Source organism: Carassius gibelio, chromosome B18 (assembly GCF_023724105.1).
Source record: "Carassius gibelio isolate Cgi1373 ecotype wild population from Czech Republic chromosome B18, carGib1.2-hapl.c, whole genome shotgun sequence".
Classification (NCBI taxonomy): Eukaryota; Metazoa; Chordata; class Actinopteri; order Cypriniformes; family Cyprinidae; genus Carassius; species Carassius gibelio.
The window spans coordinates 17930404-17940965 of record NC_068413.1 but is presented as its reverse complement, the minus strand read 5'-3'; the positions used below and the strand labels follow the sequence as shown (position 1 = coordinate 17940965).

The 10562-nt window shown below is 42.5% G+C and overlaps 1 protein-coding gene across 2 annotated transcripts; it reads left to right on the top strand.

Moving 5' to 3' along the window:
- Nucleotides 1-98: 98 nt before the first annotated feature.
- On the top strand, nucleotides 99-10240 carry yif1b (Yip1 interacting factor homolog B (S. cerevisiae)). Of its 2 annotated transcripts, none has more exons than XM_052583106.1 (8): nucleotides 99-322; nucleotides 755-975; nucleotides 3817-3921; nucleotides 4744-4822; nucleotides 4913-4970; nucleotides 7363-7518; nucleotides 9415-9508; nucleotides 9590-10240. In XM_052583106.1, exons 1-8 carry the CDS (start codon nucleotides 289-291, stop codon nucleotides 9743-9745), a joined length of 903 nt encoding a protein of 300 aa, XP_052439066.1. In that variant the 5' UTR covers nucleotides 99-288; the 3' UTR covers nucleotides 9746-10240. The 2 variants fall into 2 exon arrangements, with proteins under 2 accessions (XP_052439066.1, XP_052439065.1); XM_052583105.1 differs by having other exon boundaries at nucleotides 99-331.
- Nucleotides 10241-10562: the final 322 nt, after the last annotated feature.

Sequence of the window (10562 nt, the reverse complement as noted above, 5' to 3'; positions counted from 1 at the left end):
TAATAATATGTTGACCAATAAATAAATAAATAAATAAAATCTGCTCACTTTTGACTTGGCAAAAGTAAGAAAATCTCCAATGACAGCGCGGAACGTTGCGACGTGACCCGGAAGTGATGTCAGTTACACGCTCGCTGTTCCTCTCTAGTTTCATTGATATTTCCGCGGTGCTAATTTTAGTTTCGCTACCGGCAGCTTCTCTGTGTTTAGGCGTCTAAATGTTTGGATAAATATTTATATATGTTTTCGTAGCCTCACTATTTAATTAAATATACGTTTTTGGGAGCGATGGAGTATCCAAACCAGAGTGGGTTCAGACAGCGTAAGTTACGTACGTGATCATTCCCTATCGTATTTAATAACTGAGTGGATAAATGATCGTGTTTGATATAAAGGACACATATTTCATGATCAGATGAAAATAATGTGGTTAGCTGTGTGTTGTTTGGTTATTAAATAACTGTCTGCGTTTACAACAAAAGCAAATTCAGGCGTGTTTCCTTTCAGTGTAACTTACCGTTATTTATTCTTGCTCTGGTTTGCTTGTTTAAATGCATTCAGTAGATCAAACCTCAGAATGTGACCATCTAAATGATTTCATGATTTGGAATCACCCTTTAGATTAGCGGATGAGTTGTGTAATATTCATGAATGATGTGTTGTGACTGTTTGCTATGGGCTTTTGCCAACAAGTGCAGTCATTTGTGTACATAATGTGTATTGATGCTGAGTTAGATGTGATTCTTGTCTACAGAGGCGGGGGTCAGGATGCGAGGGACCCTGGGGGACCCCAGGGACCCCAGTCTGTTATTCGACGACACTAGCGCTGGAGGGGACAAACACGACCTCAGCGGTGTGGGGAAAGGCCCTGGTGTGTGTCCGGGACAGGCTTTGATCTCGGACCCCATGTCTAACCTGGCCTTGGCTTACGGCAGCAGCCTTGCCTCGCACGGCAGAGAGATGATGGACAAGAACGTACGTCAGTCCTCTAGGAACCGCCCTGCGTGTGTTCGTCTATGAGTGTGTCGTGTGGACATCTGTGAGTGTGTCGTGTGGACGTCTGTGAGTGTGTCGTCTGGACGTCTGTAAGTGTGTCGTCTGGACTTCTGTGAGTGTGTCGTCTGGACTTCTGTGAGTGTGTTGTGTGGACGTCTGTGAGTGTGTCGTGTGGACGTCTGTGAGTGTGTCGTCTGGACGTCTGTGAGTGTGTCGTGTGGACGTCTGTGAGTCTGTTGTGTGGACGTCTGTGAGTGTGTCGTGTGGACGTCTGTGAGTGTGTCGTGTGGACGTCTGTGAGTGTGTCGTGTGGACGTCTGTGAGTCTGTTGTGTGGACGTCTGTGAGTGTGTCGTGTGGACGTCTGTGAGTCTGTTGTGTGGACGTCTGTGAGTGTGTCGTGTGGACGTCTGTGAGTGTGTCGTGTGGACGTCTGTGAGTGTGTCGTGTGGACGTCTGTGAGTCTGTTGTGTGGACGTCTGTGAGTGTGTCGTGTGGACGTCTGTGAGTGTGTCGTGTGGACGTCTGTGAGTGTGTCGTCTGGACGTCTGTGAGTGTGTCGTCTGGACGTCTGTGAGTCTGTTGTGTGGACGTCTGTGAGTGTGTCGTGTGGACGTCTGTGAGTCTGTTGTGTGGACGTCTGTGAGTGTGTCGTGTGGACGTCTGTGAGTCTGTTGTGTGGACGTCTGTGAGTGTGTCGTGTGGACGTCTGTGAGTCTGTTGTGTGGACGTCTGTGAGTGTGTCGTGTGGACGTCTGTGAGTGTGTCGTGTGGATGTCTGTGAGTGTGTCGTGTGGACGTCTGTGAGTCTGTTGTGTGGACGTCTGTGAGTGTGTCGTGTGGACGTCTGTGAGTGTGTCGTGTGGACGTCTGTGAGTGTGTCGTGTGGACGTCTGTGAGTGTGTCGTGTGGACGTCTGTGAGTGTGTCGTGTGGCCGTCTGTGAGTCTGTTGTGTGGACGTCTGTGAGTGTGTCGTGTGGACGTCTGTGAGTGTGTCGTCTGGACGTCTGTGAGTGTGTCGTGTGGACGTCTGTGAGTCTGTTGTGTGGACGTCTGTGAGTGTGTCGTGTGGACGTCTGTGAGTCTGTTGTGTGGACGTCTGTGAGTGTGTCGTGTGGACGTCTGTGAGTGTGTCGTGTGGACGTCTGTGAGTCTGTTGTGTGGACGTCTGTGAGTGTGTCGTGTGGACGTCTGTGAGTGTGTCGTGTGGACTTCTGTGAGTGTGTCGTCTGGACGTCTGTGAGTCTGTTGTGTGGACGTCTGTGAGTGTGTCGTGTGGACGTCTGTGAGTCTGTTGTGTGGACGTCTGTGAGTGTGTCGTGTGGACGTCTGTGAGTCTGTTGTGTGGACGTCTGTGAGTGTGTCGTGTGGACGTCTGTGAGTCTGTTGTGTGGACGTCTGTGAGTGTGTCGTGTGGACGTCTGTGAGTCTGTTGTGTGGACGTCTGTGAGTGTGTCGTGTGGACGTCTGTGAGTGTGTCGTGTGGACGTCTGTGAGTGTGTCGTGTGGACGTCTGTGAGTGTGTCGTCTGGACGCCTGTGAGTGTGTCGTCTGGACGTCTGTGAGTCTGTTGTGTGGACGTCTGTGAGTCTGTTGTGTGGACGTCTGTGAGTGTGTCGTCTGGACGTCTGTGAGTCTGTTGTGTGGACGTCTGTGAGTGTGTCGTGTGGACGTCTGTGAGTCTGTTGTGTGGACGTCTGTGAGTGTGTCGTGTGGACGTCTGTGAGTCTGTTGTGTGGACGTCTGTGAGTGTGTCGTGTGGACGTCTGTGAGTGTGTCGTGTGGACGTCTGTGAGTCTGTTGTGTGGACGTCTGTGAGTGTGTCGTCTGGACGTCTGTGAGTGTGTCGTGTGGACGTCTGTGAGTGTGTCGTGTGGACGTCTGTGAGTCTGTTGTGTGGACGTCTGTGAGTGTGTCGTGTGGACGTCTGTGAGTCTGTTGTGTGGACGTCTGTGAGTGTGTCGTGTGGACGTCTGTGAGTCTGTTGTGTGGACGTCTGTGAGTGTGTCGTGTGGACGTCTGTGAGTCTGTTGTGTGGACGTCTGTGAGTGTGTCGTGTGGACGTCTGTGAGTCTGTTGTGTGGACGTCTGTGAGTGTGTCGTGTGGACGTCTGTGAGTCTGTTGTGTGGACGTCTGTGAGTGTGTCGTGTGGACGTCTGTGAGTGTGTCGTGTGGACGTCTGTGAGTCTGTTGTGTGGACGTCTGTGAGTGTGTCGTCTGGACGTCTGTGAGTGTGTCGTGTGGACGTCTGTGAGTGTGTCGTGTGGACGTCTGTGAGTGTGTCGTGTGGACGTCTGTGAGTGTGTCGTGTGGACGTCTGTGAGTCTGTCGTGTGGACGTCTGTGAGTGTGTCGTGTGGACGTCTGTGAGTCTGTTGTGTGGACGTCTGTGAGTGTGTCGTGTGGACGTCTGTGAGTCTGTTGTGTGGACGTCTGTGAGTGTGTCGTGTGGACGTCTGTGAGTCTGTTGTGTGGACGTCTGTGAGTGTGTCGTGTGGACGTCTGTGAGTCTGTCGTGTGGACGTCTGTGAGTGTGTCGTGTGGACGTCTGTGAGTGTGTCGTGTGGACTTCTGTGAGTGTGTCGTGTGGACGTCTGTGAGTGTGTCGTGTGGACGTCTGTGAGTGTGTCGTGTGGACGTCTGTGAGTGTGTCTTCTGGACGTCTGTGAGTTTGTCTTCTGGACATCTGTGAGTGTGTCGTGTGGACTTCTGTGAGTGTGTCGTGGTGTAAGAGAGCATGTGGTGTGTGCTTTGGGATATGAGTCATAGCTGCAGGCCTATTATTTTGGAGTGGATTATTAAATTACTTTTGGTTCACAGCTGGATCGGTTCATCCCCATCTCGAAGCTAAAGTATTATTTTGCGGTGGACACATTATATGTGGGCAAGAAGCTCGGTCTGCTGGTGTTTCCCTACATGCATGACGTAAGATCACACTTACAGATCTACAGAGCTGTTGCATTAAGAGAGTTGTTATTTTGTGTTTTGTATATAATATGTTTGAAAAGCATATACTTGAGTGTGAACTGAATGTGATGTCTGTTGGACACTTAATTGCTTGTTATTTGCAATGGAAATGTGTTTAAACGTATTTTAAATGCAAACAATTGCACTTCATTGGCATTCTATGCCATTTATATATCATCTGCAAGTACAGTTTTTTTTAAATATAAACTTTTAAGATTTGAAGCGCACAAGTGCACATTCGGTACTTTTTTACAAGTATCAAACCTCTGTATTTACAGGATAGTTGAGGATATGATTTTGGCATCACTTACACATGTTTTTCCAAACCCCTCATTTACTTTCTGCCATTGAACTCCAAAAAGGAGAAGTTTTGAAGACTCTTTTTATGACCAGGGTCTGTCAAGCTCCAAAAATGTTATATATATATCCATTTTTCGAAATTGAGAATTATACCCCATCTGAAAGCTGAATAAATCGTCTTTCCATTGATGTCTGGTTTGTTGGGAGGACAATATTTGTCTGAGATACAACTATTTGAAAAACTGGAATCTGAGGGAGCAAAAAATATATATATATAAATTCTGAAAAAAAATCACCTTTGAAGTTGTTCAAATGAATTCTTAGCAATGCGTATTGCTAATCAAAAATTACATTTTGATATATTTACGTTAGGAAATTTATACCATCTTCATGGAACATGATCTTTACTTAATATCCTAATGATTTTTGGCATGCAAGAAAAATTGATAATATTGACCCATACAGTGTTTTTCTCTGTAGAACTGGGAGGTGATTTATCAGCAGGACACTCCAGTCGCCCCGCGCTTCGATATCAACGCCCCTGACCTGTACATCCCCGGTATGACCCCAAACCATACGTTTCAGTGCAGAAGCTGTGGGCTGTTCATTACATGCATGTGTTTGTGTTTGTGTTGTTCTGTTTCCGCAGTGATGGGGTTCATCACATACATCCTGGTAGCAGGACTGGCTCTGGGCACACAGAACCGGTAAGAGCTCTGGACGATGCATGACCTCTGACCTGACACTGCCCTGCTGTTAGTGACATTCATCAAACGGCACTATTCTAGCCAGTAAAGATTTGCCTTCGAGCCCCTTAAAAAGAATTTTAAAAAAAGAGATTTTTGTCTTACTGATAAATTGTTGATATATTTCACCATTTAATTTACAAAAATGCCTTTATGCACACTCCTTCAATTTGACTTACTATGAATGCTTAAATAATTATTTAAATGTACCATGCAGTAAAACTTTTTTTTCTTCTTCTTTTAACAAGAATGTTAAAAAAAGTAAATTCTTAAAAAAAAAAAAAAGTCTGAAAGTAAAGCTGTTAAAAAAGTAGTAATGTTTTCACAATGTGATTTTTACTTTTTCCATTTAGCCTTCAATCAATAAGAGCTATTAAATTCCCGGTTCAGATGATTAAAATAGTCACTCTTTTATTACTAACCCGTGAAGCTTGATTTATAGATGTGGTGTCACGATGGGGATCTGTGTTTTAATGGTGCATGAATGTGACAGGAAAAGGAGAATGTTCTGAGACTTCCTGCTATTGTCCGGTCTGCTCTCGACCACATACTGTTCTCAGTTTTCCAACCAATGGGACCAGATTGTCCAAACTTGTATTCCAGGAAAACACACACGTTTTTAATACTAGAAGATCTGCCAAAACCCTTTATCCATGAAGCATGTTTAAACAGGGCATCCGCGGGTTTGTAAAAGGTAGTGAATGAAATTAGCCAAAAATAAGGGCATTAAAAGTAATAAGCGTCATCTGACGAGGTATTAAATTTTCGAGCCCTAAATACATTTTAAATTTGTGTTAAGTGAAGGCCTTTCTTCTAAAAATTCTCATTTTTATTTATATGTTGAGAGTAGGACCTGAGCGATATCATCAGAATCAATAACATCTCTGAAATCTTGTGAGAAGCGTTCATCTTCAGCGAAGAATTCTGTTAAAGCTGATATCAGGACAAACGCCACTGATGTGGAAACCAGGAAAAACAGTGTTCAATAACCACAAATCTCCACCACTGACCATGGATTTAACAGTACACTACAGGAACAACCTGTGGCAGAAATGCTCTTATGCTTCAAGAGATTTTAAATGCTTCACACAACTTTTCCCAGCACTCCAGTGCTTTAAGTATTACCAAATTTGAAAGTTATTTTTAATGTGACGATATTTGTTCATAAAACTAAAAGTTTTATAATGTAGGAAAGCAAACACTTTATTAAATAAAAAAAATATATATATTAAATAACCACTAGTAGATGGCTGCAGAGATGTACTTATAGGTCATTTTCCACTCCCTAATATAGCCTATATATTTTTGTATTCATTAAATTATATTTAGACATTATGAGCCTCTTTCTGTAGATCTTAATGGCTTTTGTGCTGGTGTCCTCGAACGTTATTCTGGAGGCCTACAGTGCCTCTCAGTCAGAAAAGTCACAACAGAGTTAGAAGAACGTTCTCTGTGGTATATTTTCACTGCAGAACAATAAGAAATTCTGCAAATATAATTGCACATTTTGAGAAAAGCTGCAGTTAAAATCAGTCATTTTAAACTAAAATAAATAAATAAATACCTGGAAACCCTGTTTGGTAGACCTTTATGCTTACATAGTTGTTTGTATTCGAACATTTTCACGAATTTGTGATCATTTTATTATTTAGCTTACTGTTGCTTCTTCGATAATAGTCGCTATAATATTGGAAAATTGATTTAATTAAATGGAGGTTGGATTAGACTAATTTACATTAAATATGCATATTTAGGATTAATAGCTCCAGTCTAGGCCTCAAGCAGGCAGTCCATGGGGTGCTGCTCCACCTCTCAAATTGACTCAATATTGACTTAAACTTGTCACAGAGTACCTCCTCAGAAAATATTAGGCTTTTCAGGTACCACCATTGTGACTAACATTGACATGGCTTGTGAAGGGCATAGTGTTATACACTCACTGTAATGCTTAATCTGGAGGTTTAGCATGGCTCTGATAAAGCCAAACATAAACTTAAGAGATTTTGTTTCAATGATTTTATTGTATGTTTAATCGTATCCAGCAATAGTGAGCCATAGCTGGAGAACCATTGATCTAACTTTGACATATCTATCACTGTCAAATGTAGCACAACACTTGGCTCATGTTTTACTTTAGGTTAATAATGTAATAATTATAGGCTAAGGTTGTCTAATAAAGCAATAAGCAAATCTTTGTCCAAAACTATGGATGAAGGCCAACTGTGACATCTTGATTATTCCCTCTGCTTTACTTAAATGTATCAGCTTACATTTAACGTAAGAAGGTCTGTATATACCCTGTTAAAGTCAAGCCAAGTACAGTCAGAAGCAAACAATCTTTTTTTTTTTAAAGGTTTTCTCCGGAGATCTTGGGCATTCAGGCCTCCTCGGCGCTGGTGTGGCTCATCATTGAGGTCTTGGCTGTTCTTCTCAGTCTGTATCTGGTAACGGTTAACACTGACCTCACCACCATCGATCTGGTGGCCTTTTCTGGATACAAATATGTTGGGTAAGACCATTAGTTAATCAGTCTTTTCCCTAGACTTACAACAATTTTATAATTTTAAAGGGTTAGTTCACCCAGATAGCAAAATTATGTCATTAATAACTCACCCTCATGTCGTTTCAAACCCGTGAGACCTCTGTTTATCTTCAGAACACAGTTTAAGATATTTTAGATTTAGTCCGAGAGCTCTCAGTCCCTCCATTGAAGCTGTGTGTACGGTCTACTGTCCATGTCCAGAAAGATAAGAAAAACATCATCAAAGTACTCCATGTGACATCAGAGGGTCAGTTAGAATATTTTGAAGCATCGAAAATACATTTTGGTCCAAAAATAACAAAAACTATGCATTTATTCAGCATTATCTTCTCTTCCGTGTCTGTTGTGAGAGAGAGTTCAAAACAAAACAGTCTGGATATCCGGTTCACGAACGAATCATTCAGTTCACCAAATCGAACTGAATCGTTTTAAACGGTTTGTGTCTCCAATACGCATTAATCCACAAATGACTTAAGCTGTTAACTTGTTTAATGTGGCTGACACTCCCTCTGAGTTCAAACAAACTAATCTCCCAGAGTAATTCATTTACTCAAACAGTGACTGACTGAACTGATGTGAAGAGAGAACTGAAGATGAACACCGAGCAGAGCCAGATAACGAATGAATGATTGACTCGTTCACGAGTGAAGAACCGTTTCTGTCAGACGCGTCCGATTGGTGAACCGAGGAGCTGATGATACTGCGCATGTGTGATTCAGCGTGAAGCAAACCGACACACAGAGCGTCTGAACCGAACTGATTCTTTTGGTGATTGATTTTGAACTGATTCTGTGCTAATGTTATGAGCGCGGGTAAACCAAAGGCTTCCAGTCATCCCCAATGACGCCATTACGTCGAGCGCAAAAGAACCAGTGAACCGTTTTCTTCAACTGGTTTATTGAATCGAACTGTCCGAAAGAACTACTGGTGATCCGAACACCGATGCAACTGGATCTTCACTCGAGAACGAGTCAATCATTCATTCGTTATCTGGCTCGGCTCGGTGTTCATATTCAGTTCTCTCTTCACAGCAGTTCAGTCAGTGTACTATTTGAGTAAATTAATTACTCCGGGATATTGGTTTGTTTGAACTCAGAGGGAGTGTCAGCCACATTAAAAAAGTTCCTAAGTAATTTGTGGATTAATGCGTATTAGAGATGCGAACCGTTTAAAACGATTCAGTTCGATTTGGTGAACTGAATGATTCGTTCGTGAACCGGATATCCAGCTGCTTTGATTTGAACTCTCTCACACAGACACGGAAGAGAAGACAATGCTGAATAAAGTCGTAATTTTTGCTATTTTTAGACCAAAATGTATTTTCGATGCTTCAAAATATTCTAACTGACCCTCTGATGTCACATGGACTACTTTGATGATGTTTTTCTTACCTTTCTGGACATGGACAGTATACCGTACACACAGCTTCAATGGAGGGACTGAGAGCTCTCGGACTAAATCTAAAATATCTTAAACTGTGTTCTGAAGATAAACAGAGGTCTCACGGGTTTGAAACGACATGAGGGTAAGTTATTAATTACATAATTTTGCTATTTGGGTGAACTAACCCTTTAAGTTTTGGACTCTGGGTGGTGCTAGCGGGTAGTTTTTAAAATGTTATTTAACTAAATGAGACATGAAAAATAAAGTCAAATGATTAGGCTGATTCACACGCTTTTAAAGGATTACTTTAGCCAGAAATTAAAGATGGCTATTATTATACTATTATGTTTTAAAGTTATTCAAACAAAGTCCTTGATTGCAAAAAAAAAAAGTACACTCTGAATGTGTGTTTTCTGAAGTGCATACAATGTCCACCTTCTTTCACCATTGTGTGAATTCTTGCTGTGTTTGTTTGCTCAGGATGATCGTGGGCGTGATCGCAGGACTTCTGTTCGGCCGGATGGGATACCACCTCTCGCTGCTCTGGTGCTGCGTCTCTACTTTTGTTTTTACGGTGCGTATTGAAAGATACAGTGATGTCAGTTTGAATCTGATCTCTAGAGTTCATGTGATGGTTCTCCTGTGTTTGGGACAGATTCGGACACTGCGGTTAAAGATCCTGTCTGAAGCGGCCGCGGAGGGTCGGTTAGTGCGAGGAGCCAAAAACCAGCTGCGAATGTACCTGACCATGGCCATCGCTGCGGCGCAGCCCGTCTTCATGTACTGGCTGACCTTCCATCTGGTCAGATAAGAGCCAGAGGTGTCATAGCCATATCGTTGAACCGCAGAAGTCACAAACATCTCTAGAGACATGAGCCTATTTGCACTCACATGGACACACTTTGTGCAGCTTTACAGCACAATACGAATGATCTGAACTCTAATTGCCCAGCAGTCTTTTGTATGGACATTTCTAAGAGTTTCTGTTGGCTTTTGTTTTGTATAATGTATAGTGCAATTGTATTTTTTTATGTAAAACCGTTTATGTTTGCAAACAAAGGTCGATGTCTAGATGCTTTGGCTTGAGAAACCTGTATATGACTGTTTGCTGGCCGCAAACCAATGAAACCAACTCTGTGTGATGTCTGTTGTGGATGTTTAGTGGTGTTTTTTTTTTTTAAACCAGTAAAGCCCTTCTTGTCACACTGACAGATACATAAGAAAAACAATGCCTCATACATTTCAGGGTCAATTGCAGTTGTATTCTTTCATAATTTGTAAATGAAATAAATGCTTGTTTTCAAGAGCTAGTTTGCATGTTACTCTGAGTTAGTAAGTTTGAGTTGTAATACTTCCTGAAAACTCACCTTTAAGGGAAAATCTATTCATCAACAGATGTATACAGATCATTTTCCTTCATATAAAAGTGCCCTGACTGCCACTCATATTCTGTTAGTATTAATGAAAATAACAGACTGTATTCTCTACTATCAACAAACTATTAAAGCCTGCAGAAACTGCAAATCATCTTACCTCCAAACTGGACCCATCGTTATCTACTTTATTGACCTTTCAGCCTCCATTAGTCGAAGAAATCTCTAGACTCACTAGAGTCCATCCCTACTGCT

Bases quoted from the DNA above. Each gene is read 5' to 3' on its own strand.
- yif1b (XM_052583105.1), top strand. From the start codon at position 289: ATGGAGTATCCAAACCAGAGTGGGTTCAGACAGCGTAAGTTAC. The intron at 976-3,816 runs GTACGTCAGTCC...TTTGGTTCACAG, and splicing joins GAGAGATGATGGACAAGAAC to CTGGATCGGTTCATCCCCAT. The intron at 4,823-4,912 runs GTATGACCCCAA...CTGTTTCCGCAG, and splicing joins CCCTGACCTGTACATCCCCG to TGATGGGGTTCATCACATAC.